The sequence below is a fragment of the Acinonyx jubatus genome, chromosome D1 (assembly GCF_027475565.1).
Source record: "Acinonyx jubatus isolate Ajub_Pintada_27869175 chromosome D1, VMU_Ajub_asm_v1.0, whole genome shotgun sequence".
In the NCBI taxonomy this organism is placed as follows: Eukaryota; Metazoa; Chordata; class Mammalia; order Carnivora; family Felidae; genus Acinonyx; species Acinonyx jubatus.
Genome location: NC_069390.1, coordinates 60336671 through 60364383, shown reverse-complemented (window position 1 = coordinate 60364383; position 27713 = coordinate 60336671). Strand labels below are relative to the sequence as shown.

Sequence of the window (27713 nt, the reverse complement as noted above, 5' to 3'; positions counted from 1 at the left end):
CTGAGCTGAAACCAAGAGTCAGGAGCTTAAATGACTGAACCACCCAGGCACTCTAGAAATTCAGTTGTTGGTTCAAGTGATCAAACGTGTTTTGTGTATGACTTGGTTTGTGCATAAAATTGACACATTTGCTATGCACCAAAACTTGGGTATGGAGAAACCTCAAGGAATGAGTTATTTAGAAGAGCTAAGTTTCTCAAATAACAGGATTATCTCTTTAGGTACTACCTTTTTTTTCCAATTTCCAGTGGAGGTTATCCTAAAGTGTGTTACATATTTCCTTGCTTCCTAAATTGAGCCATTAAAGAGTTTGTCCTTTCTTGATGAGTCAAGGTTCTTCCTTTGAGTATCAGATTTTTCCCTCCTCTAGACGGATATGCCTTAAAAGCCTGCCAGGGTGTATTCTTTGCCCCTCTGTTGAATGACCCCAGACTACTGTGTCTTCGAGTTCTTGTGACTGCTTTTTATGGAAGTTTTTTTTTTGTCTTCTTGCTGTCATTTTTGGTTGCCAGTGGCTGACAGTTTTTGTCATTTTTTGTTGTTGATTGTAATTAAATAATGATACTTTGTGTGAATGTGAAAGATAAATACAGTCTGTGAGTGTTTGATATGCAAGGGCCTTAGTATGTGAATTTTGTAATTTTTAGATACTCAGTGCCATATAAAATATCTGGTTCTAGAATGTGTATCTGTCAAAAATATTTAGATATTTAGAGGTGGTGTGTGGAATCAGAAAAATTGGGTAAGTGCGTGCTTTTATTTTTGGCCCCTTGTCTGGCCTTCCTATCTCTAGTTAGGAACCCCCTTGTGCAGGATGGGATAAATACTTGACAACTGTTACCCTGGTGGAGGCAGACAGTACTCCTCTGACTCCTTATTATTTTTCTTCCTTTTCATTTTTCCACTTCCCTATCTACTTTCTCTGTTTTGGATTTTGTTCTCAGTGCTTTGTTATTTTTCCTTTGGCCTCTCTTCATAGCTTTTGGTGGTAATGTTATATACTTTGATATAAGCCTTCTAGCAGTATTAGACTTAAGCTGGTGACACCTTTTGAAAGGTTTAGTGTTAATTGAGTATTAAGAATAATTCCCACAACTTGAGTGATTTAAAAAAAAAAAAAAACCCATATGGTAATTTTCATAAGATTTGCAGTTTTGTTTCTTGTGGCAATTGACCAGTTCTAACTTTGGCAATTACATTTAGCCGTTAAATTTTCTCCTCCCTCCCCCCCTCCCTCTCACCACCCTCGTTTCCTTTGGATTTTTCACTTCCTTTCTTTGTTTACTGCACTCCTGCTCATAGTTGCCTGCATTCATGTGGAATAAATGATTCATGTCCATAATTCTTGGTTCCTAGGAGATAAAAATTTTATGCAGTAATGTTATTGATTATATTTCATTCATTGTCTATAATGTGCTTTGTGTGGCACCTCTAGGCACATGGCTCCCAGTTTAAGTACCTATTTGAATATTTTCTGAGACTCCTAATTTATAGTGTGAATATTTATTTAATCATTCTACATCCTAAGACAAGTTAACTGGGCACTTTGTATCATAGCAAGGATACTTGAATTCAACCTTTTTTAGGAAGGAAGGGGCAAATTTGGGAGGCCCCTAGTGTGATGCACTAGAGGCATTTTACATTACACCAGTGATACACAGAATTTAGCAGAGATTAAATGTGTATGTATGAATTTATTGTATTGATTTCAAGACCCAAATTTTTGTGTGAAACACGTACTATTCTGCCTCTGCAGCATATGTTCACTTGTGCTACCTCCACGCCCACCTGCAACATTTACACGGAATGTAACCTTTTGCCTACATCCATAGTCAAAATGAAAGAAGCATAACCTTGAAGTTGCTGGGTTATTTCAATCCAACTAGCAAACAGCTTTTGTGGTTCACTAATGGAAATAGTTCAGACGTTGGAGCGGAAGAATTGCAATTGGCGCCTCAGTAATGGATGGATTTGCTGCTCAGAATCTTTGAGGGAAAGGAAGTGCAATGCCTGTGCCATGTGTAGTGTGCTGTGCCATCAATTTAATGACAGACTTCCTAAAAATCATTTCTGCCTTTTTTGCCATGTATTTCTCCAATCCCTATTTGTCAACTTTAATTTTTCTCCTTTTTGGTGGTTTGTGACAATTAGAGGTCTCATTCCAAAATAGCTGCACTTCATATTGATCATTTGTAGTACCTTAGCAATACAGGCAGCATTATTATGCATTAGCCTTAAGTGTGTGTGTGTGTATGTTAAATCACTACTAGTGTGCTAGAGAAGTGGGAAGAAAAAACAGCACCAGAGAGACCCTGCAGGCCTAGGTTCCACTCCTGGCTCTCTCTGCCACTGACTAGATATGTGAATTTTTCATTAAATCTCTCTGGGCCTCAGTTTCTGATGCTGTTTTGAAGTGATACTGGATTAGGTAATGTCTAAGTCAGTTTTTGATTTAAAATTCTTTGTGCTGCTGTGTACAACTGTGTACAACTGTGTGCAAGCTGTGGAACCCTCAGCTTGATATCTCAATAGTTAAATTTGGGGGGTTAGGGATTTGATATGGCAATCTCTTAGTGCTCTTTTAATAGTATAATAGAGTTGTTTCATGTACACATGTACTGAAAAAAAAGTGGGTTTTCTTTTTTTCCAGGACAGTGGCTTTGTCCATATTCATACTCCAATAATCACATCCAATGACTGTGAAGGGGCTGGAGAACTGTTCCAAGTTGAAGTAAGTTGTGCTTCTCATCTGGAAGGATAGGTTGCTCTTCAATATTGTTCTTTTGAGGGTTTGCTTTAAATTTAATAAGAGTTGTATGGATAGACCATGACTAGAACCTGAAATGTTGTCAGTAGTAATCCTTAAAAAACATACATAGAAAATTCAAACCTCTCTGATTTCCTGTCCTACTGGCTATCTTACTTGCATTGTGACTCAAAGGAATGGGTCTTTAATTTAGTACTTCATTTGCTTTCCTTCTACAACTATGAATTGGTGAACTAGAAAACCCTGAAGAGATTAATAAAGATTTTAAGATCCCTTTTGTGCATGTTAAGCCCTAGTTAATATTTTTGGATATGAGTCATATTTTAAAAGATAAAATAAGAAAGTATACATGTGGATATTTTCTTCTCCAAAGTCTTTTAAAAACATGTTTTCATGAGAAATGTATACCTCACGTATGCTTCATTAAGCCTCTCATTTTTTTTTTATTATCTTTTAGAGTTTATTCATTTATTTTGAGAGATAGAGAAAGCACGAATCGGGGGGGGGGGGGCAGAAAGGGGGAATCCCAAACAGGCTCTGCACTGTCAGCACAGAACCAGACGCAGGACTCAAACCCACGAAGTGGGAGATCATGACCTGAGCTGAAGTTGAACGCTTAACTAATAACCAAGCCACCCAGGTACCCCATGAATGCTCCAATTTTAATTCTTTGTTCAGCAGTAATTTTTTGAGCTCCTGGTATATGCCAGGCATTGTCAGCTTGCCCTTGTTGCACATTATTTGAAAGTTACCAGTTTTGTTGTTTTTTTTTTACTTGTAGGCAGTTGAAAGTCATTCATTTACCAATTTCACAGCCTGTTTAAAATCATTGGCCAGTAATACAATAATACACAAAGAGAAATTATGTTGATAAGTGGTGCTTTTTGTATTTCTTTCATTTATTCAGTGATTTCTTTATCTCTAAGAAGCCAGAATTCTTATCTATACATCTGGGTGATTCCATTAAATGGCAAGACCTGTATATAATTGTTCTGCTCTAGTTCTGAACATCCTGACTCTTGATAATGGTGCTTTCTCTTATTATTGAACAAAGTATTCACTGGGAGAAGTTGTCCTGATGTGTTGAAGGCATTATTCAAAATGATAATCAAATGCTGTCTGTATTCATACATAGTTTGAAGAAATCTTGATAGTTTTTGCAAAAACGCAAAATAAAAGTTCTTCATTGAACATTTAAACTGGTAGTGTTAGCATCTATAAATATGAGTTCAAAAAAGGTAGCAAATGATAAAAGAACAATACCTACATTATGAAAAACATTCTCTTTAAGCATTTATGTTGTGTATTTTCTCCACACCTTAATAGTCTTCTGAATACTGAAGTGAAGAAGAGTTACCCACCTTAACTACATGTCATAGTCCCTTATTCTAAGCAACCGAATATTAAAAACCAAATGACAGGGAAAGAAAGGTATAATTTAAAGGAGTCTTTACAAATAAGAAGGCAATTATTAAAGAGACCCAAATTAAACAAGTAAAAAAAATCTGTAATAAACTGAAATAATGATACATTTGAAGATAACTGCTTTGCTACCAGGGAAATTCCATAAGCAAGTCTGAATGATTATAGTCTGTGTGTTTTGGCTTTTAAACAATATAAGGCAAGCTACCAGATAAGTATAAATACAGGAGAAGGGAAAGATAGATATTTCTGAAGCTAAACAAATGAGAAGTGTTCAGTGTTTGTGTCATTTCAGGGCCAGGTTAAAGAATTTCATATAGTGGAATTAGACTTGCCTATACAGGATACCAGAAAGAAATGCTCTGAAATTTTGTAGGCCCTGCAGTCAGGCTTTAGATCAGGTTTCAGCAATTGGTGGCTTCTCTGCTATGACCTGCTGTCTTTGTTGCTTTTAGAAGTTTGGTGTTTAAGACTTGTCTTCTGCCCCTGCTGCCCCTCTGTCCTCTGAAAGCAGTATTCCTTCTTATTCCCGCCTCAGACACCTCTGTTCAGTACTAATTCCAAGGGTCATTGTGTTAATTTCTTCCGACTGCATGTAAAGGCACTGGGGTTTGAATCTTGGCACCCCACTGTTAGGAGGAAGTAGAGTTGCATATTTAAATTCTTCCTTCTCTTTAAGAGTGCTCTTTTTTACTGTGACAACAATGAAGTGTTAGTAACTATTTAAAGTTAAGGATGCCTAGTCCACACCCAAGTTTGAGGACAATAGTAAATGGCCACCTTGAAATGCACTATAGGAACGCATGCTTCTCTAATACACTCTTGAGAAGTGATAGCATGTCCCAGCATTTTAGTTCCTTTTTCTTCACTTCTGTTTCCTGCTTTAAGACTTTGGATATTTGTTAAGGTTTTGGTACTACTGAACACATATGGAGGAAGTTGCATTCAAGGCATGTGTATGTTAGTCAGCAGACATTTGTACCACCTGTGTTCAAGATGCTAGTTCGTCCCTGAGAAGGTAAAAGATTAAAGCCAAGAATTAGAGATTATGACAAAAATTAGCTGTTCATTCTCTAAGATGAAACTGCTTTATGTATGTATTTGAGGTTACAGTGTTACCAATTACAAGTGGCATGGAATCTAGAGGAAAATTAGGTCCATGAGGATTGACTTGGTCAGGAAAATCTTCAAAATGAATTCGTGACTTGAGTGTAACCTAGGGAGAATATTCCTCATAGGGGAACACTGTGAGCAGAGTCAAGTAATTGAGTGTGGGGTTTTCCTTGGACTCTGGGTGGACAAATTAGAAGGTTCATATTGGTAAATGATAGAAAATAAACTTGGATAGCTATAGGAATGAAAAGATGGAGCAGATTTTTAAAAGAACTTTATTGAGATATAGTTTACATACCATAAAATTTACCCACTTAAAACATACAGTTCCATGGTTTTTAGTATATTCACCAGATTGTGCAGCCATCAGTTACTACAATCTAATTTTAGGCCTTTTCATCACCCCAAAGTGAAACCTGGTACCCATTAGCAGTCCCTTCGCATTCCCACCCCCAGCTTAGGGAACGACTAAACTGCTCTCTATAGATTTGTCTTTTGGGGAACATTTCATGTAAATGGAATCATATAACATTTCTGGCTTTTTTTTCACTTAGCATGAAGTTTTTGAAGTTCATTCATGCTGTAGCATTTATCGGTACTTCATTCCCTTTCACATTCAACTAGTATACTGTTGTGTAGATGTACAACATTATGTTTATCCATTTGGCAGTTGTTTGGTATTTGGGTTGTTTCTACCTTCTGGCTGTTATGAATAATGCTACTATGAACATTTGTGAAAACATTTCGATGAACATATGATTTCATGTCTCTTGGGTGGAATTGCTGAGTCATATGGTAATCCTGTGTTTAATATTTTGAGAAGCTGCCAAACCATTTTCCAAAGTGACTACACCATCGTACGTTACGACCCACAATGCATGGGGTTCCAGTTTCTCCACATCTTTGCCAACCCTTATTATTGCCCTTCTGTTTTTGTTTTTTTGTTTCTTAAACATAGCCATACCCAGAGGGTATGAAGTTGTATTTCATTGTTTGCTTTTTGCTTTTGACCATTTGCAATTTATATGTAAATGTGTAATTCACATTTAAGTTTTTAAAATTACAATTCTGTTATGCCAAAGCGTGATAGATAAATGGTCACACATTGTGAAATTAAATTAGGCTGAGAAAATCTAAAAGTAATACTTCATATAATAGGAATATTATTCAAGCCTAGAAATTACACATTTAAATACTTTTTAAAGCTAAGAATGAACTGAAAGTGTAAGCCTATTAAGTGAAACCCAAGAAGATGTGTAATTTCATAGCTGAATCTCATACTGTGGGGAGTCTCATACTAAGATTTTCATGCTGCATCTTACACTGTATATTGAAGTTTGGCATTAGATTGGTTTGCTTTTGTGTTTGTGTGTGTGGTAATACATGTAACATAAAATTTACCATTTTAACCATTTTTAAGTGTACAATTCAATACCATTAGTTCTGTTTACAGTGCTATACAACCGTTACTACTATCTATTTCTTAAAACTTCTTCATCACTCCGACAGAAGCTCTGTGGCAGAAGCTCTTGATTCCCCTCTCCCCCTAGTAACCTCTAATCTACTTTTTCACTCTATGGATTTCTTGTTCTGGAATTTCGTACAAATGGAATCATACAATATGTGGCCTTTTGTGTCTGGCTTCTGTTGTAGCATGTATCTGAATTTCATTTCTTTTTATTACTAAGTCATATTATACTGTATGGAAATACCATATTTTGTTCAACCATTTATTCACTGGTAGATGTTAGGTTGTGTCTACCTTTGGATGTTATTGATAATGCTGCTCTGAATATTTGTGTACAAGTTTTTGTTTGAACACTTGTTTTCGGTTCTTCTGAGTATATACCAAGGAGTAGAACTGCTGGGTCATATGACTATTCTATGTTTAACTCTTTGAGAAACTGCCAAATTAATTTTCCACAGTGGCCGCACCATATTATATTCCCAGCAGCAGTGTGTGAGGGTTCCAGTTTCACTGCATCATCGCCAATGCTTGTAATTTTCAGTTTCTGATTATAGCCATTCTAATGGATGCAGTATCTCTTTGTGGGTTTGATTTGCACTTCCTTAATGACAAAGAATGTTGAGCATCTTTTCATGTGCCTGTTGGTCATTTGTATATCTTTGGAGAAGTGTCTACTTAAGTCTTTTTTCAATTTTTTAATTAGCTTATTTGTCTTTTTGTTGTTGAGTATAGGAGTTCTTTTTCTATTCTACAAACAAGTCTATTCCCTCCATTTCTCCAGCAGTGTGAATGAAGCCTCTGATGTTGCCCCTGGGTGGCACAGCCTTGGTATGCCCATAATCTCCCAGAGATGGCATTGATTCTGGCTGGACTCTCTGGCCATCTCTTTCCCATAGCACACCCAGCTGTTAAACTCCACCAATTCCAGGTGATTGCACTATTGTTTTCAACAATATTCCGGAGCATAAATTGCTTCACAGACTGATCCAGTCAAATTCAGGCCCCTTTAAAGGTGTACTTCCAAAAGTCAGTGTTTGAATGTATCCTGAGCCCACAAAGTCTCCTCCCTGCGATCTCTCAGGTTTGCAGTTTAGTCTTTGTCTCCAGTGAATCTGTCCATAGCTAGCATTAGCCTTTTAGCACAAGCATTTTTTAAGAGTACACTTAGGTTTGAACTTCTCCATACTCTGTTGCAAATGAAGTTGGTTTCTTTAAAAAAGAATTGAAAGTGCTTTTATAGCCTGCTTCTATCCCTGGGCAAAATCCCTGAACCAGGCTGTGGTACTGGAGGCAGGGACAATGGACACTTCTCTCTAAGTGACATGCCAATATAGCAACCGAGCTCCACGGAGTGGGTGGCAGCCCCACGTCTCCTCGGCTTGCCTCTCCAAGTGTGGAACCCACACCTTGTGAGGCTGGGCAAGAGAATCGGGGCCCAGTATTCTTAGTGCCTTCCCCAAGGCCGAGCCTCCTTCTGATCAGCAGGGACTGGGCAGAAGAAGGGAGACCCTACCTCTTGGCCACATTCACCCAGAACTTAGCTTCAGCAGTAGGTAGCTGTGGAGAAGGTGAGAAATGCTGGCATGCTGTCCCTCCTCCTAAGGTAGTCCTCCAGCTGGGAGCTGAGGTTTAAAAAAGCCTTCTTTCATTGGCTGTTTTATCTATCTGGAGTGGAGTTTCTGTCATGCTGAGCTGTGATGGGGAAGGGAGGGGGAGTGGGTTGTCATTCAAACACCACTTGTCCTTACCAAGTTTTGGTAGATTTTCTTGAATAGATGTTTCTTCATTTGCAATATGTCCTTAGGACCATTCCCAGAGACTTTGAATGGCTGAGGTGAGGGTAAGGTGTGTTTTTTATTTTTTATTTTATAGCTTTCATCAGTTTCACTGAGGAGTGGGTCTGCGCAACTACCCCTCTGTCATGCCAAAGGTGAGAGTTAAAAAGGAGGAAAAAAGACTTGTTACTTTGAACTACTTTTTACCACCACAATCCTCAGTTTTCTCACTTGTAAAATGTGATTGACACTATGCTTATAAGTTGTAAGGATTAAGTGACACATATGAAAACTTAAAACTGCTTTTCAAAAATAAAAGTTCATATGCAAACTTAATAAGATAATAATATGCAAAACTTAATAAACAAAACTTTCTCTTTTCCAAACTGTTGTGCATTCTAGAAATGGTAACCGTAAGTTACTGGACCTCAGAAATTTTACTTCTTTTATGTTTTTATGGCTAAGTCATTTATGACACACATCATTTTGGTTCTGCTTGATGTTTGCACTTTTTTAATACTCTTACCTGTTTCTTTTAAACCTTCAAGATGGTATGAGGGCTAACCCAGGTCCAACCTCTTTTCAGAACAACTTTTTCATCTAACATGAAGCTTTTCCTTCTTCCAAATAGTGTTCAGTTGCTGTATAGCCTATTTTGACATTCAGTTGTTCTTTACTGGGTTTTTTTTACACCTGTTTTGTTTCCTCTTGTAGATTGTAAACTTCTTATGGGGAAGAATTGTGTCCTCCACGCTACCTGACATTGGTGGGACATTTGGATACTTGGGCTTTTTTTTTTTTTTTAAGTTTATTTATCTATTTTGAGAGAGAGAATTGGGGAGAATTGGGGAAGCAGAGAGAGAGAGAGAGAGAGAGAGAGAGAATTCAAGCCGGCTTCACACTGTCCGCGCAGAGCCCATCGTGAGGCTCAGACTTACCAATTGTGAGATCATGACCTGAGCCGAGATCAAGAGTTGGACGCTTAACCAACTGAGCCACCCAGGCACCCAGGATACTTGTTTTGCTGAATATTTTCTGTGGGCGCTTTTAGCTTTGCAGAACTTTCAGCTTTAAGATTAATCCTTTTCTTCTTTGTCGAGAATGTTCATTTCTGCTAGGGGCATCCAGTTTCTGCCATGTGAAAAATGCCTACAACACATATCTAGGAAAATAGATAAGAGACATACATACTAGTGTTTGCCCCAGGCCCGGGGCCTACTGTTTTGTGTGCTTTGAATTTTTAATCATCTGCTTGTATTACTTAAAAACAACAACAACAAAAATATGTAAAAGTTACGTTGTTCACAAGTGACAAAGGGTGTGTAAAAAATTAGTTTCCCTTCCACTCCTGACTCTCAGCTACCCAGTTCTCCTTGCCCTAGGCAGTCACTGTTCTCGTTTTCTCTTGAGAGTTTGTACCAGCCTTTATTTCTGTCAGCAATATGCGTGGGTGCTATTTCTTATGAATCATCTGTCAGTGTATTACCAAATTTTTTTAACTTTTCTTTTCCAATTTTAACCAGATACATTACTTTTTCAATGAAACTAATTAAAGAGAAGAAAGAAAATATCACAGTAGATTAAGAGAAGCAAATCTGCTTTCTGGGGCATTGAGAAGAGCACTGACTTGATACTGTGTTTTTGCTGTTTCCACTGTGAAGTGAGGATTTTGTGAATCAACGCATGGTTTAAAAAAAAAAGAAAAATCCCTCAGACTGTGAGCCCATACAGCCTGCTGCTACTAGGTCTCATTCGGAAGACTGAGCTATTTCTTCCATCCTACGGCATCCACCAAGTAGAGTACGTTCTTAAAATGATCTAATCTCATCAGCCACACAACTGGACTAAAATTGCACTATTTGATTCATCTTGTAAATATTTGTTAATCCTCCTTTCTTGTGAAAACTACTGTGCTAGTTAGTGCTGTTTGACTTACAAAGCTATTTCCGTTTTGCTTCTCAGCAAATGAATTTGCAAGACATTTTTAAATGGGAAAAACAAAATCCAGAATAATAAATGCCACCAAAATAATGTGACTTTGAAAGCCAGACATATTAAAAGAAAATTGCAGATGTTACAAGGATACATTTTAAGTCAAATCATTAAGAATATAAAAACACTGTGAAATCTGAATCCAGTTATGCTTGGGTTCATAATTTTAAAATAGTTTTACTTTGATTCAGATGCCAGTATTTTACCCTGATGATAGATCAAACTAATAACATCTAATGTTTTGTACAGTATGTTAAGTCAACTAATACTTTTATAGTACTTGATTGTATGTATGTTATTTCATTGGTGTTTTTTGTAATGTTAGACCACTAGACAGGCTTTCTAAAAGGACTAATCCCATTTTATTAGCTTTAAGTAATCCAGGCAGAAAAAGAAAGAGAAATAACATTTATTGAATACCAAGTATATTTCAGGCACCATGTCAAGTTCCTTTATATTATATCATCTTTTCAGCAACCTTTTGAAGTAGGAATTTGTTTGCCTTTGGGAGAACAAATACCGTGTGTTTCTTGTACATTATTGTATAATACCTGGTACATTCTCTGGCACGTGGTAGGTGCTCCATAAATATTTGTAGAGTAAGTTCTCTTTCTTTTTTACATGAGGAAACCAGGCTCAGATTTAAAAACAAAACAAAACAAAACAAAAAAAACAGCTTACCAAAGACCGCACAGTTAAGGGACAGAGTTGTAGTTTAAACAAGAACTGTTTGGCAGTCAAGTAAATGCTGTTTGTACACATCACATTGACTGCTGAAATTGGCTTTTGAGAAAGATACCAAAACTTTAAAGTTTTGAAGTTAAAGATTCTTCATGAGGTAGCAGACTACTGTTAAGGGCTGAGCACCACACTAAAATAAAGTATCCTTGCCTTTTCTTTTTGGCCATTCTTCCCAGACAGCCTTTTATTTTCCTTGGGGAAGAAGAATAACAACATTTACTGATAACCTATGGTTGACAAGAGCTTTAAGTACTGTTTGTTTTTGTATAAGTAACCTATGAGTAATTCTTAATCCATTTTATTAAATATCATGTAGATATCAAATAATGCAAGCTATGTAGGCAGTGTAAAGCATATACCTGTACCCGTTACTGAACTTAAGAAATAGAACATTGTTAGTACCTTTGATCCCTCATTTTGTGCCTTTCCCATTCCATCTCCCTCCCTTTTCCTACTGTGCCAATTTTATGTTTGTTTTCCTGTGCTTTAAAAAAAAAAAGTTTTAGGGGTGCCTGGGTGATTTAGTCAGTTAAGTGTCAACTTCAGCTCAGGTGATGATCTCACAGTTTGTGATCAAGCCCCATGTTGGGCTGGCTGCTGTCAGTGCAGAGCCCACTTCGGATCCTGTTTTCCCCTTTTTCTGCCCCTCCCCCGCTCTTGCTTGTGCTTGCTCTCTCTCTTTCTCAAAAATAAACAAACATTAAAATAGTTTTAGGGATGCCTGGCTAGCTGAGTCTTTTAAGTTCAGGTCATGTTCTCACAGTTAGTGAGATTGAGCCCTGCATTAGGCACTGATAACTGGAGCCTGCTTGGGATTCTCTCTCTCTCTCTCTCTCTCTCTCTCTCTCTCTCTCTCTCTCTCTCTCTCTCTCCCCCTCCCTCTCTCCCTCTCCCTCTCCCTCTCTCCCTCCCTCCCTCTCCGCTCCCCACCTATCCCTCTCCTGCTCCTGCTTTCTCTCAAAATAAATAAACTTTAAAAAGTAATAAATAAAAAAAATATTTTTACCACATGGGTGTGCTTGTAGGCAAAATATTGTTTCTTTTTGCATGGTTTTCAACTTAATACAAATGGAATCATTCTATTCTGTGATAAGTTGGGTTTTTGTTTTTGGTGTGGTTTTTTTTTTCCCCTCTGTATATTTCAATTCAATCCAAATCTCTGGGAAATAAGATTTAAGCATTAGTATTTTTTAAAGCTCTCCGGGTGATTCCAATATGCCTTCAAGAGTATTTACGAAATAGTGGAAGTGCATGTTTATAGTTTCAGTTTTGCTACATAAATCCAGATTTTTACTGAAAGAGAAGAATGTATTCAAACTCCCACCAGTAGGGTGTGCTGTTCCACATCCTTGCCAACACCTGATATTTTTAGTCTTCTAAAATTTCACCAATCTCAAGGATGTAAAATGGGATCTTGATGTCATTTTCTCTGATAAATATTGAGGTTGGGAATGTTTTCTTATGGTTATTGGCCACTCATTTCTTTTTCTATAATATTTTCTATTGTGTTGTCTTTTCATATCAGTGTTTTTATATTCTGGATAATATTTACCCTTTGTTGAGTGTATTGTTGCAGATATTTTATCTCAGTTTCTGGCTTGCATTTTCTCTTTCTTTATAGTATCTTTTGATAAACAGTTCTTAATTTGAATTTAGTCAAGCTTCAGTCATTTCCTTTATGGTCTGTGCTTTTGTATCTTGCTTAAGAAATCTTTTATTGGGATGCCTGAGTGGCTCAGTCGGTTAAGCATCCAACTTCAGCTTAGGTCATGATCTCACGGTTTGTGAGTTTGAGCCCTGTTTCGGGCTCAGTGGTGACAGTTCGGAGCCTAGAGCCTGCTTCTGATTCTGTCTCTCTTTCTGTCCCCTCTCCCACTTGCACTCTGTCTCTCTCAAAAATAAATAAACATTTAAAAAAAGTTTTTTAAAGAAATCTTTTATTGTCTCCTAAAAATTTTATAGCTTGTGCATTATACATATGTCTTTAATCTACCTGGAATTGAGTTTTGAATATGATGTAAGAGTCCCGGTTTTTTTTAATGGATAACTGTTTCAGCACTGTTTATTGAATAGTTCGTTTCTCTTCTTGTGATCACAGTTGCCAACTCTGTCATAAATCAAGTTTCCACATATATGTGTGTTTCTGTATGTTGTATTCAGTGGTTTATCAGAATATTCCTATGCCAATACCTCACTCTCTCAATTGCTATAGCTATTTGAGAAATCTTAACATGTAGTAAGAATCTTTCTACCCGTTCTTAGGAGTTTCTTGGCTATCCTGGATCTTTTTCTCTTCCATAGAAATTAATCAGTCATGTGGACAAGCCCCAAAAGGAACTCTATCTGGCCTTTAATTGGAATAGCACTGATTCTGTAGATCAATTTGGAAAAACTGGCATCTTTATGGTATCAAATTCTTATCCCTGGACATGATAGATCACTCTGTATTAGGAGTTTTTAATCTTTTTCAAAACAGTTTAATCATTTTCTTTATACAGATTATGAATACCTTTTTATATTTAATCCTAGGCACTTTATATTTTTTGTATTATTAAATGTTGTGTTTATCTTTGGAAGTATATTTTTCATTTATTGGGTACAGTTTTCAATATATATGTATTAGAACAAGATTATTGTATATGCAGATATGTAATATGTTTACTGATATTTAGTATACTTTATCTGCCATTTACTGATATGTTAAAATCCTCTGGTACTTTTTCCATTTTTTCTCATAGTTTTTGCTTTATGTGTTCTTTAGGCTATGTTACTGGGTATATACAAACTTAGAACCACTTGTTGATTAAAATCAATGTGCAGTTTTATAGTGGGCCTCTTTCATTCTAGCACTGTTTTTTGCCTCATTGTCTATTTTGTTTGATGTTGACTTCACCATACTAACTCGGTTTTGATCAGTATTTGGCATGCTTTTTACTATCACTCATTGTTTTACTGTTAACCTTTTGATTTTGTCTTATGTTTAAATTGTAATCTTGGAAACAGCGTATAGTTTAGATTTTTGAAAACATTAAATCACTTAGTCTTTGCCCTTTTCCTGTTTAATTTAGTCCACTAATGTTTATTGTGATTGCTTATGCATTTGGATTTCTTTTAAACATCTTACTTGGTGCCTCTGTCCTTTTTTTTTTTTCTTTAAAAAAAAAGTTCCTCCCTTTTTTGCCTTCTTTTGAAAAAATTAAAATCTTTTACTGGTTCTTTTATGTTCCTTGACTGCTGGGGGTAAAGGAAAGAGGAGAATTTGAGGCAGTGATTCTCAATCTTGACTGCATGTTTAATTCACCTAGAAACATTAAAAAGTATGAATACCATGAGACACCTGGGTGGCTCAGTCGGTTAAGCATCTGACTTCAGCTCAGGTCATGGTCTCATGGTCTGTGAGTTCGAGCCCCGTGTCAGGCTCTGTGCTCACAGCTCAGAGCCTGGAGCCTGCTTCGGATTCTGTGTCTCCCTCTCTCTCTGCTCCTCCCCTGCTCATGTTCTATCTCTGCCTCAAAAATAAATAAAAACATTTCTAAAAAATTTAAAAAAAAGTATGAATACCTGGGCTGTGCCCCCAGAAATCCAGATTAATTGGTCTGAGATGTCATCTAGCCTGGGGAGTTTTTAAAGCTTACCAGGTGCAGTCAATATTAAAAGCTACTGCCTTTGGAGAAACTCTTAAATATACGACATCAAATGTAGAAACAGGCTTAAAAAGCTAGGTGATTATGGTGAACATCCTTTTCTCCCCTATACCTATAACTCTTTTGCCTCTACCAACTAGGAGAATTCACTAGCTAGTTCAGTTTTTTTTCCCTGTTATGTACTAGTAAGCACAGCTTCATATTGTGTCATGTTGATAATTTTTATTAAAAATTGTTTTTTAAATTAAAATGAGCAGGGGAGCACCTGACTGGCTCAGTCAATGGAACATGTGACTCTTGGTTGATTTGGGGATTGTGAGTACCAGCCCCACATTGGGTGTAGAGATTTCTTAAAAATAAAATCTTTTAAAAAATAATAAAATGAGCTGGTCCCCAAATCTTTATCCAGAAGATAAAGCTGACACATGAAACTGTAGATGGAATAACTAAATATTTAATTGGATTTTATATGGTAATTGTACAGAATTATTTAATGTCAAATGTAGTTCACATTTTGTTCGGTAAGTCTGCTAGGAGAATTCTCTGACAAGAGAAATTAGGTGCTAGAGTGGTCAGTGATGTCCACAGGACAAAGTAGGCAATTTGTGACTCTTTTTGATATTTCTGTCTTTGATTTTTGCTCTTAATTTTTATCTTTCACTTTCTGCGATGAATAATTGTAGAAAGAGAAGCACGGTGAGTAAAATACATAGTGTATTAGGTATTGTAGTGACTGTCTCAAAAGGTAGCTCCCTAGTGTACTCTGCTTCCCAGTGTTAAAACCCTTCTGTTGTCCCCTCCCACACTTCATTTGAGCCATTTCTGTGTAACCAGTAAAGCAAGATAGAAATGAAGCTTCCTTAGCTAGGTCAAAACCTTAGTTTCTGCCTTTGGTCTTTCGGAATGTCAGCTCTAGGGGAAGGCAGCATCTGTATGAGAAGTCTGACTGCCATGAGACCATCATGCTTTGAGCTAGCCCACACTAGTCATGTGGGAAAGCTAAAGACAAAGATTCCAGGCCAGCACCCAGCTGTTGGAGCCATCCCAGCTAAGGTACCAGACTTGTGGTTGAAGAAATCATCTTGGATGTCTAGCCCAGTTGAACCTTCAGATGACTTCAGTCCCAGCAGCCATTTGGCTGTAACCACATGAGAGATCCCAAGCAAGAACCACCCAGATGAGCCTAAGCAACCCACAGAATCATGAAAGATAGCAGTAGATGTTTATTTTAAGCCACTGAGGTTTAGAGTGCTGTGTTATTCGGCAATGGATAATCAGAACAGATGGTGATTTGTACTGTGGAATAAATTAAAGTCGGGGAAAAGAGGTTAGGAAGTTGTTGGAAGGGCATTCAGGTTTAAACTGGGTGGTCAGAAAAAGACTCAGAAGATATTCAAACAAAAATATGATGGATGTGAGGGAGTGAGTGAGTAATGTTGATGCCTGGGGGAAGAACATTCTTCAGTCAGAAGGAACAGCAAATACAAAGGCCCTGTGCCTGAAGCTGCCTAAAGTTTTTAAGAAATAACCATGAAGGCCAGTGTAGATGTAGTGAACGAGGGGAACTCAGACTGGTGGTGTAACAGGTTGGGAGTAGGGGCAGGTGATCTAGGGCTGTGATGTTTAACTTCGTAAGGTGCAATATAACAAGTGTGTTGTGATAACCCCTTTTTCTCTTGAAGTATAGATAATAGAAGCTTTTAAGCACTTTATTTTAAAAAGAAAATAATACAGTGTTCCCAGCTTCCTTATAAAGAAGACATTAGGTGAAAGTAATATAATTTGCATATTTCATTGTATGAATGCTGTGGTGTGACAAGTCTAGATAGGCAAGCCATTATATAGAGTTGCTCACACTTTGAGAGCTGTAAATTAGGATTTAAATAGATATGTTGTATTAGTGACTCTAAAGCCATGAAATGTGTTGCTAATGATGATGGGGTTTTGTGATATAGTGAATGATTCTTGGTGTAGAGTTCTACACCAAAGTGCAAGCTTCCCTTAATTAACATGGAAGATGCATCCTGGAAAATTCAGAGTATATTGAAAGAACAAAATTCACATAATTCACAAGAATGTTCCATGGAATATTTGAAACTGATAGTACCCACTAAACACCAATACTTCTCCCTAATCATTGTGATGATCAAGATTCCTACTAGAAACCTCAGATTGAGGGCTTTACAAAAGGCCATTGTGAGAAATTTAACTTGTAGTGAGATGCAAAGTCATTAGGGAGTTCTAAGCAAAGGCATGATGTAAATCACGTCTGTTTTAATGAAATTACTCTGCTGTATGGAGAATAAATGGTAGGTGGGTAAGTACAGAAGAAGAAGAACTACTTAAGAATCTAATGCAGTAATCCAGGTAGACAGATGATAGGGGTTTAGACCAGAGTTGAAATGGTAGATCCTAAAATGTGGTTGGATTCTGGATATATTTAGAAAGTAGTTTATGCATGTCAGCACCAAGGCACATTTTTTGTTGTTGTTGTTTTTGTCATCTCTACTCCTGGCCTGTATTTTCCTAGTAGTTATGATGGCGAGTCCACATCTGTTAAAACCTTTAAACTTTTAATATGGAGGAGATTGTTTTTTTCTACAAATGGTTGTTTCCATTGCTTATTTTTTATCATTTTATTTTTAAAAATTTTTTTCATCATGATAAGTGTACTCTTTAATCCCCATCCTGTATTTCCCCCCATTCCCCTCCCCACCTCCCCTCTGGTAACCATCAGTTCCTTCTCTGTAGTTAAGAGTCTGTTTCTTGGTTTGTCTTTTTTTTTCCTTTGCCCTTTTGTTTTGTTTATTAAATTCCACATGTGAGTGAAATCATATGGTATTTGTCTTTGACTTATTTCGCTTAGCATAATACTCTAGCTCCATCCATTTTGTTGAAAATTAAATAATTAAATTAGAATACATTAAATAATTAAAATATGAAGTTGACTTTCCTTTTTTTTTTTTTTTTTTGTTAACATGAACTTTAATGTTTCTGGTCCAGACATTAGAATTTAGTTAAGTGCTCAAATGAAAAGGTCAGCTTCATAAGCACTAGAAAACTCTTTTGAGCTTATTCTTTTTAGGGCCAGTGCCATTTAATTGTTTTGAGGAATGGATTTTTGTTGAAAGTCAGACACTTATTTTATGGTTGCCGTCCTTGAAGGAAGCATTCCATGGCATTGTTGACTTAAGGAGACACTTTGATCTCCAAAAATGATACAAATCTTTTTTTGATGATGTTTGAGTAGCACCAAAATGATGACATTTATATTCATATGCCTTATAATAGTTTGTTCTTAAGTACCACAGCCACAGGTGAAAATGACCAAGCCCTTCTGTTCCAAGTATCATCATCTTGCTTTGCTCCACACAGCAACTGCAGGAAAATGTTTTTACATTGTTGACTGGATTCAATTTTTATACTGGGAGGAGGTATGGGACATAAGGGACAGGCTTTCTTAGAAATTTGACAAGGATTCAAGATGCTTGGTGCAATTTTGTTTTATAAAGATTTGAGTGTCTATTATGTCTAGTGGTAGCCAAGTCCTTTAGGAGGGACAAAAGAAATATAAAATAGTCCCTATCAGGAAGGAACTAGGGAAGACATGAGTGCATACAAAGTTGAATAACATTATAAACCAGTAAATGATTAGGTGGAGAAGATTGGTGAAGCATTATATCTCGGGGAACAGCAAAAACAAACACTGAGGGTAAGAATGACTAAGGTAAATGGAGGGAACAAGATCAGTTAGGTTTGAAGAGTATTTTCAATATGTTTTTCTGTTTTTGAGAGGTTTTAATTGAAAATAATAGAAAGAAGCCTGAAAAGCTAAAGGAGCTTAGAACAGAGTAGAGGACACACTGCAAAACCAGTGAGGATTTATAAGCTCGATGAAAGCATCAAGAATAGGGTAGAAGGAGGGAGAGATAGGAGTAGGTAGTAGATCATGGACATAAAATCTAGATATGAAGTGATACAGACCAGGTCTTGGTAGCGATGGTAAACATGGAAAGGAGGGAGCGAAAGAGAAGTTTTAAAGTGTTGACGAAAAGGTTTGGAACCAATGCTTTTATGATCAGAAAGAGCTAAAGGGGAATTTTTCTGATAAGTCATATTTCAAATTAGCCTTTATTGCTTGAATATTTCCCTCCCGCCTCCTCTTAGGGTTCTCACTTTTTCCTTTACCTCAGTAAATGTGAGATGTTCATTTAGTTGATACGTACAAGTGGTTTGGAGACTTAACTCTGGACAATAGATGTCCCTTCTCATGGAAAGGGGCTAGAAAATGGGACAAGCTAGAAGCATGTCATATCCGTCTTTATAGCCCCAGTCTGATAACTAATATGGCAAAATTAATATTTTTTAAATGATAATGAAGAAAATGGTTGCTACATTTTCCCTTACCCCTTCATATTTGGGAGCAAATTTGACTTTTGGCAATTAGCATTGTTTCTCTCCTGAAAGAAAAAAAAGGTAAGGCAGCATTGTTTATTCACCTTTTGTTTTGCCCCCGCCTCACCCTCTGATCTTACAGACAACCAAACCCATTTTCTTGTTATTTCCTTTGTTCTTTCTCTCTTTCTCGACTGCTCAGCAGGAAAGCGGACTGTTTACAAACAGTCTGAGCTAACAACTTCCTTTTCTGCTGATCAAATAGTTGCCAAAATGAAACCTTTCACAGGGCTGAGGGTGGGTGTTCTAGCTAGTGGGTGTTCTGGAATGTAAATGGATCTTTATTTTAAGAAAGATTATTTTTATATTAGAAGTTCAGTGTATACCAAGATACACACATTTGTAGCGATTGGAAAGTAAGGAAACATGACCTCGACTTACTGGAGATTATTGAATCATTGAAAGACCTACTTACATGGCTTGTTAATAGTAGGAGACTCTCAAAACTACCATAATCAGCAAAGTAGAATATAGCTTATTGTGCCTGTTTTCCTTGGGTTTGGTTTTTATAGATGTGGGATGCAGTCTATGGCATGTCAGGGCAATTGCTGTGACAGGATACCAACCCCCTTTGAGACACAGCTTGACAGGGAACATAAAACTACAAAACCACCAACCTTTGGGGACTATATGACAGATTTAGTTTCTGTGTTTTGTTTTATATAATCAGAATTCCATACTTAGGAGAGACTAATAGACTTTTTTAAAAAAGCATTTTGAATCCTATTGTGTTGTTTCTACTGACAGGAAAAAAAAAAAAAAATAGAGCAACCTGGTGTATTAGAAAGATAATTGTACCAGAAACTGAGAAATCTGGATTTTACTATTAGTCTTGCCAAAAACTATTTCAGTATGACATTTGACTTAGCATTTAACACAACATTTTTAAGCATTAGGGTCTTTTTTTTTTTTTTCTTAATGGCAGTTATATTAAAGTCTCATCTAACTCAGAGATTCTTTGATTCTTTATTATATGTGTCATGAAAGGCATAGCCTCTCAATAAACCCTTAAATGCAGTAAAGAAAGAAAATAGGATATTCACCGGTTACGTGGAGCTTACAGATGGTAAGTAGTCTCCTTTTCCTTCATGCTCTTTAAAGGAAATTGCGGATTAGGGTAAACAGGGCAATGGCATGCTGTTTTGATTTTAGACCTTTTAGATTTCTGTGCCATGCTTCATCTTTATACATTCTGTTCTTGGCTTTTCCTCCTGGGATTATGAGTAAATGAAATAGGGGAAAATGTAGGTGGGGGAGGAGGGGACAAAGTAGAAGATGGAAACGGGGTAAAAGGGAGTCAAATAGGATGTGGGTGCTTCGGTAACTTTGGAGGTCAAATAAATTTTCCATTGTTGATTGTCTTCTTTTCTACTGTTCGGTTTACTGCTCCTTACTCTCTCCTTGCTCTGTGTTTTACATGGAGTCAGAGTCAGATTTGTGTGGGCTTTTCTACTCTATTCCCTTGGGATTTTGAAACTACTCAGCTATATTTGTTCTGCTATGAGAACAGATAAAAAAAAAACAGCAATTCAAAATACTTATTTAATATTTTCTTGGAAATCCTCAAAGAAACAGAGAGAAATTTAGACCCCCATGATAGGAAACTCCCTGGGATACACATATTTAAAAATTTTTTTTCTTGACTTTGTATTTTCTGTCTTCCAATGGCAGAATAACCTAGCAAAAGAACATTTTCTGTTGTGCAGGATAGAGAAAGGCTGGGTTAAATTGCATTGCACTATTAAACTTTATGTGATAGGGCAAAGTTAGTTGAATCAAAGCCCATTCGAGTGGGAGGAACTTTAAAATCATCCATTGTGATTTTCGTCTGTTTTTGCTCAAAAGTCATTTCTAAATAAAACCTTATACTGTGACCCAGTATATAAACTAGATAAAAGTAATTGTTTCTCAGGCAGCTCAGATCTGCATTATTGGTCATTTTACGCTGATCGCCTGTATTAATATCAAGCAGAAAGTTGGAAGATTGCCAGAAAAATCTTAGTTATGTAGGACTCTGTACATATTGCAGGACAGCCTTGACTCCTGTCCACTAAATCCCCCTAAAGTTTCCAAAATATTTGCTAGGAAACATTACCATCACCGTTGAGAGGCAGGAGTCTATGATCTCTCCTGCAGTAATCTTACCCGGTTCCAAGGCTTTGTGTGCCGTCTACATACTGATGACTACAAACCGTTATCTCCATCGCCACCCTCTCTTTCTGGGCTCCAGATTTGTAAAAGCAACTGCCTACTTGATGTTTTTTCTTTGATGTCTAGTATACATTCAAACATAATATGTCTCAGATATAACTCTCAACTTCTTCTCTCCATAGCCTCTTCCTCTTCCAGTCTTTACCATCTCAATAAAAGCTACTGCTACCGGTTCAGTTGTTTATTAAGTAAACAACCTAAAGGTGAAACTTATTCATGCTTCTCCTGTCTTCCTCAACCCCACATCCAATGTATTAGCAGATTTTGTTGATTTACCTCAGTGTAAATTCTCATTATCTCTCTTTCTGTTTCCAGTGTTACCCCTCTGATCTAAGCCACTGTCTTTTCTTGCCTGTGATTAGTCTCACCATTTACACTCTTGTTCTCCTATTATCTGTTCTCCTCTCAGACACTAGTGTAATCTTAATACACATCATGCCAAAACACTGCTTAAAATATTTCAGTGGTTACTCTGTGTTCTTAAAATAAAATCGAAACTTCTTATCATGATTTATGAAGGCACTACAGTGATCTCACTCCTGCCTGCCTCTCCAACTGAATCTGTTAACACACTCTCTCTCTAATCCTAATCTTCTCAAGCTACAGTAACTTGCCTTCTACTCCTCAAATGTATGAAGCCCCTTTTTACTTCCTGGACTCTCCACTAGCTATTCTTTGTGTCTGGAATATTCCTCCCTCATAGAGCAAACCTATTCTCGTCCTTGAGGTCCCTGCTGACCCGTTGCTGATTCAGAACACTGCCCACCCCACTCCCCCATATCCCTGACTCATTTATCACTACTTGTACTTATCTTGAATCTTTATTAGTTTACATGTTCATTTTCTTTCTTCCCCATGAGGCAATATAAGCTCCCAAAGAGAGCTCTTTTATTCATTGCTTTGTCTTTTTGTCTAGCACGGTGCCTGGATAAAGGAATGGCTAGCATATACAGGTTATTATGGAAGTACATAGGAGGGTCCTTTTCCTAACCTAGGCTCAGAGTGAGCATTAGGCATGGCCATTAGTAGTAAGAAGCCTTCATGGATCAGTGATTTTTATCAGCTGAATCTTGAAGGACAAGTAACTTAGTCTACTCAGGGCTTCTGGGTGGAGGGAGCAATGTACTGTGTACAAAGACCGAGAGATTAACGAGGGCATTTGCAATACAACTTGAGTAGGGTGCACAAAATGAGTATGAATTAGAGCAAGAAAGCTTTAGAAGGTTAATGCCAGAGAAGGAAGTTTCTTTTATGCTAGTTCAAGGGAGGCTTTGGGGAACCATCAAAGGATTTTTGTGTTGTTTTCAGAGTAATCAAAATTTCAGTTTTATAAAGATTATTCTGGCAGGAAGCTTGAGGTTTGATTGGAAGTTTTCAGTATTGAAGACGGTGAGACTTCTGCCTGTAATTCTATTTGGACATCTTCTATTTATTAAGGCTTTCTTTTAGGCCTTGATTGTGTTAAGTAACCTACTTTGTTTCCTCTTGGGGGAGACAAATTGTTTTGGTACAGCATTCCCTAAACCCCTTTACACTAAAAAGTTATGGAGGACCCTGACAAGCTTTTGTTTATATGAGGTATATTGATATTTGCCACATTAGAAATCAAAGCTGAGAATAATTTAAAATTTTTATTACTTCATGTAAAGTTACTTATAGACTCATTATTTTAGCATAAATAAAATATTTTCTATGAAAAATAAATGTATTTTCTAAAACAAAAAGAATTCAGAAAAGTGGTATTGTTTTCTATATTTGTACATCTCATTAAAGTCTGACTAATATAAGACATCTGGATTCTCTTATTTCTGTCTGCATCTACTCTGTTGCAATGTGTTGTTTTAGTTGAAGGGGATTAAGATCTAGCCTCATATAGGTATGTAGTTGGAAAAGGAGTATTCTAGTAGTCTTTTCAGATTTCTGTGGCTATTCTTTGATATCACAATTGAACAAATGGTAGTTTTTTAAAGATTAGTTATGTTGCAGAATCTGTACTGATATTATAAAGTACTGATTTCTTCCTTGGCTCTTGCTTATGCCTGGAATGCCCTTCCCAGTTCACACTACAGGCATGTCCCAGAGACACTGCAGGTTCAGTTCCAGACTACTTCAGTAAAGTGAATATCATAATAAAGCAAGTCAAATGAACTTTTTGATTTCCTGTGCATATAAAAATTATGTTTACACTATACACGTGTCTCTTAAGTGTGCATTAGTATTATGTCTAAAAAAACACCTTAATTTAAAAATACTTTATTGCTAAAAAATGCTTACCATTGTCTGAGCTTTCAGTGAATTGTAACCTTTCTTGCTGGTGAGGGGTCTTGCCTAGATGTTGTTGGCAACCGCTCACTGATCAGGGTGGTGGTTGCTGAAGGATAGGGTGGCCGTGGCAGTTTCTTAAACTGCCCCTGTCAGTTGACTTTTCATTTCTTGAACAGTTTCTATGTAGCATGCAGTGCTGTTTGCTAGCGTTTTACCCTCACAATTCTTTCAGAATTGGAGTCAATCCTCCCAAACCCTGCTGTCATTTTATCAAGTAAGTTTATGTAATTTTCTGAATCCTTTGTGGTCATTTCAACAGTCTTTATAGCATCTTCATCAGGAGTAGATACTATCTCAAAAAACCACTTTCTTAGCTCATCCATGAGAAGCCACTCCTCATCTGTTCAAGTTTTGTCATGAGATTGCAGCACTTAAGTCACATCTTCAGGATCCACTTGTCATTCTAGTTCTCTTGCTATTTCTACCGCAGCTGCAGTTACTTCCTCCACTGAAGTCTTGAACCCCACGAAGTCATCCTTGAGGGTTGGAATCCACAAACTCCTGTTCATGTTGATATTTTGACCTCTTCCCATGAATCACAAATGTTGTTCGTGGTATCTAGAATGGTGAATATTTTCCAGAAGGTCTTCTGTTTACTTTGCCCCAGTCTTCCTGAGAAATCACTATCTGTGGCAACTATAGCCTTGCAAAATGTATTTCTTATAGAAAGAGATTTAAAAATCAAAGTGACTCCTGATCCATGAGCTGCAGAATGGATGTTGTGTTACTTACAGGCATGAAAACACAATTCATTTTATTGTACATCTCCATCAGAGCTCTTGGGTGACCAGGTGCATTGTCAATGAGCAGTAACATTTTGAAAATAATCTGTTTTTCTGAGCAGTAGATCTCAACAGTAGGCTTAAAATACTCAGGAAGCCATGTTGTAAACAGATGTGCTGTCATCCAGGCTTTGTTGTTCCATTTATAGAGCACAGGCAGAATAGATTTAGCATAATTCTTAAGGGCCCTAGGATTTTAGGAATGGTAAATGAGCACTGGCTTCAACTTAAAGTCACCAGCTGCATTAGCCCCTAACAAGAGAGTCAGCCTGTCCTTTGAAGCTCTGAAGCCAAGCATTGATTTCTCTCTAGCTGCAAAAGTCCTAGATGGCATCTTCTTCCAACAGAAGGCTTATTTTATCTGCATTGAAAATCTACTGTTTATTGTAGCCATTTTCATGAATTATCTTAGCTAGATATTCTAGATAACTTGCTGTGGCTTCTGTATCAGCACTTGCTGTTTCACCTTGCATTTTTATGTTGTGGAGGCAGCTTCTTTCCTTAACACTCATGAACCAACTTCTGCTAGCTTCATATTTGTCTTCTGCAGCTTCCTCAGCCTTCCTAGAATCGAAGAGAGTTAGGGCTTTGCTCTGGATTAGACTTTGGCCTGAGGGAATATTGTAGCTGGTTTGATCTTCTATCCAGACTACTAAAACTTTCTCCATATCAACAATAAGGCTGTTTTGCTTTCTTATTATTTATGCGTTTACTGGATAGCACTTTTAATTTCCTTCAAGAACTTTTCCTATGCGCACAGGTGCACACAAGGTGGCTAACTAGTGCAAGAGAGCTGCCTTTCCACCTGCCTTGGCTTTCAATATCCCTTCCTTACTAAGCTTGATCATTTGTAGATTTTGATTTAAAGTGAGAGATGTGACACTCTTCCTTTCACTGGAACACTTAGAGGCTATTGTAGGGTTATTAATTGGCTTAATCTCAGTGTTATGTCTCAGGGAATAGGGAAGCCTGAGGAGAGGGAGAGAGATGGAACAGCCAGTCAGTGGGACAATCAGAATACACACATTTATCAATTAAATTCACCATCTTATGTGGCTGGTTCATGGTATCCCACAACAATTACGGATCTGATCACAGATTCCCATAACAAATATAATAATAATGAAAATGTTTGAAGTATTATGAGAATTCCCAAATGTGACATAGACACCAAGTGAACAGATGCTGTTGGAAAAAATACACCAATACACTTGCTCACTGCAGGGTTGCCACAAACCTTCAATTTGTAAAAACACACCAAAATCCCACAATATTTGTGAAGCACAATAAAACAAGGTATGCCTGTATAACCAATATATTTATATCCTTTCATACTGTTACATTGAAATCCTTTGATCTGTATTATAATTTGAGTAATATACGTGGGATCTTTTTACCCATGTATAATTTTGTAGCATCATGTATTTGTTATTGGAAAATATTATCTGAGTTATACAGTTGTTTTAAACGTTGGCATACGTAAATTGATTAATATCCACTCTAAATATCATCAAAACAGTCTTTAAATATAAGGAAGCTATCAAGCTCACAGTGGCAGATTCACATTTTCCAAAATCCTAATTTTTGCTTGAAAGCTCAAATTTCATCATTGGGAAAAAAAAAATACTGTTGCTTGGTTTTTTTGCAATGATAGCTTCCCTTCATTCATTTTTGAGAAAATGTCAGCCAAATATCCAAGACTGTTAATCACTCTTTCAAGAAAAATTGGTGTTCCATGAAATAAAGTAGCTTGTTCAACTCTCAGCTCAATCACACAGTGCTTTTGCCCGAGACAGCATTTGTACTTCAGTATATCCCCCGCTTCAGTGTTTTATGTGTACTTCTTGATTTGTCATACCAAATACTAAAAAGACTTGTACTAAGGGTCAAGATTTAACAAAATTAATAAATAAAACATCTTCATCAAAGACACTCTATTTTTGGTTTTTGATGTGTTGTGGTTTTTTTTTGTTTTTGGTTGTTTTTTTTGTTGTTGTTGTTTTAGTTTGTTTTTTTACTATTTTTAAAGCTTATTTACTTTGGGAAAGAGAGAGAGCAAGCTGGGGAGGGACAGAGAGAGAGAATCCCAAGTAGGCTCCACATTGCCAGCTCAGAGCCCGATTTGGGGCCCGAACTCATGAACCGTGAGGTTGTGACTTGAGCCAAAATCTAGAGTCAGATGCTTAACAGACTAAGTCACTCAGGCACCCCCATCAAAGACACTGTTAGGTGAAACTGGCTTGTTTTTGTTTTTGTTTTTGTTTTTGTTTTTGTTTTTGTTTTCATTGTGAATGCAGGTGGTGAAGAATACAAGGACTACTATTATAGTTTGGTGCCATTGCCATGATTTGAATGAGATGCCAGTAGTATTATGCAATTGCTGCACCATCAGTGCAGATATCAATGGAGTGGCAAAGACAACTCATTACTATTATTACGACAATAATATGGCAAATTTGAGCTCATGAGCTTTCTGAAAAGATCTTGGGAAACCCCACCCCACATAACCACAGACTACCTATTGAGAATCATCACTACTTTGATACAGTACAGTGTGAAATCTTATACACAGCTGGTGGCAAAGGACATTGGTGTAACCACTTGGAAAACAGTTTGCATAATCTACTAATGTCAAAGATAGGCATTCTCAACAGTTCTCCATGTAAATGCATGTCACTAGACATTAAAAAATGTACATAACAGTATTACTCATACTAGCTTCAAGTGGGAACAGTTCAAATGTCTATCAACAGAATAGGTGAATTGTCAAAAATTAGAGAATGGAATACTCTACAATAATAAAAATGAATTTCAGCAAAACACAACAACATGGATAAGTCGCTTAAGTACAATTCTGAGTGAATGAAGTCAAACATACTATATGATTGCCTTTATATAAAGTCAGAAACAAAAGTAATCTAAAGCTTTTTTCTCAGCTTTACTGAGGTATAATTGACACCTAAAATTGTAAGATATTTTAAAGTGTAAATGATGATTCAATATACTTACACACTATGA

General features: G+C 36.9%; 1 protein-coding gene across 8 annotated transcripts in view; it reads left to right on the top strand.

The window, feature by feature from the left end:
* NARS2 (asparaginyl-tRNA synthetase 2, mitochondrial) overlaps positions 1-27713 on the top strand; it is a 123724-nt gene that overhangs the window by 10516 nt on the left and 85495 nt on the right. For 7 of the 8 annotated variants that reach the window (XR_008290517.1, XM_027039878.2, XM_053203743.1 and 4 more), the window contains one exon: positions 2651-2731. The exons of the other annotated variant lie outside the window; for it this stretch is intronic. Coding sequence is in view for 6 of the 7 variants with exons in the window: in XM_027039878.2 (XP_026895679.1) it covers positions 2651-2731 (81 nt within the window). In the remaining variant the exon portion in view is untranslated. The remainder of the gene's footprint in view (positions 1-2650; positions 2732-27713) is intronic. 8 annotated transcript variants of the gene reach the window in all.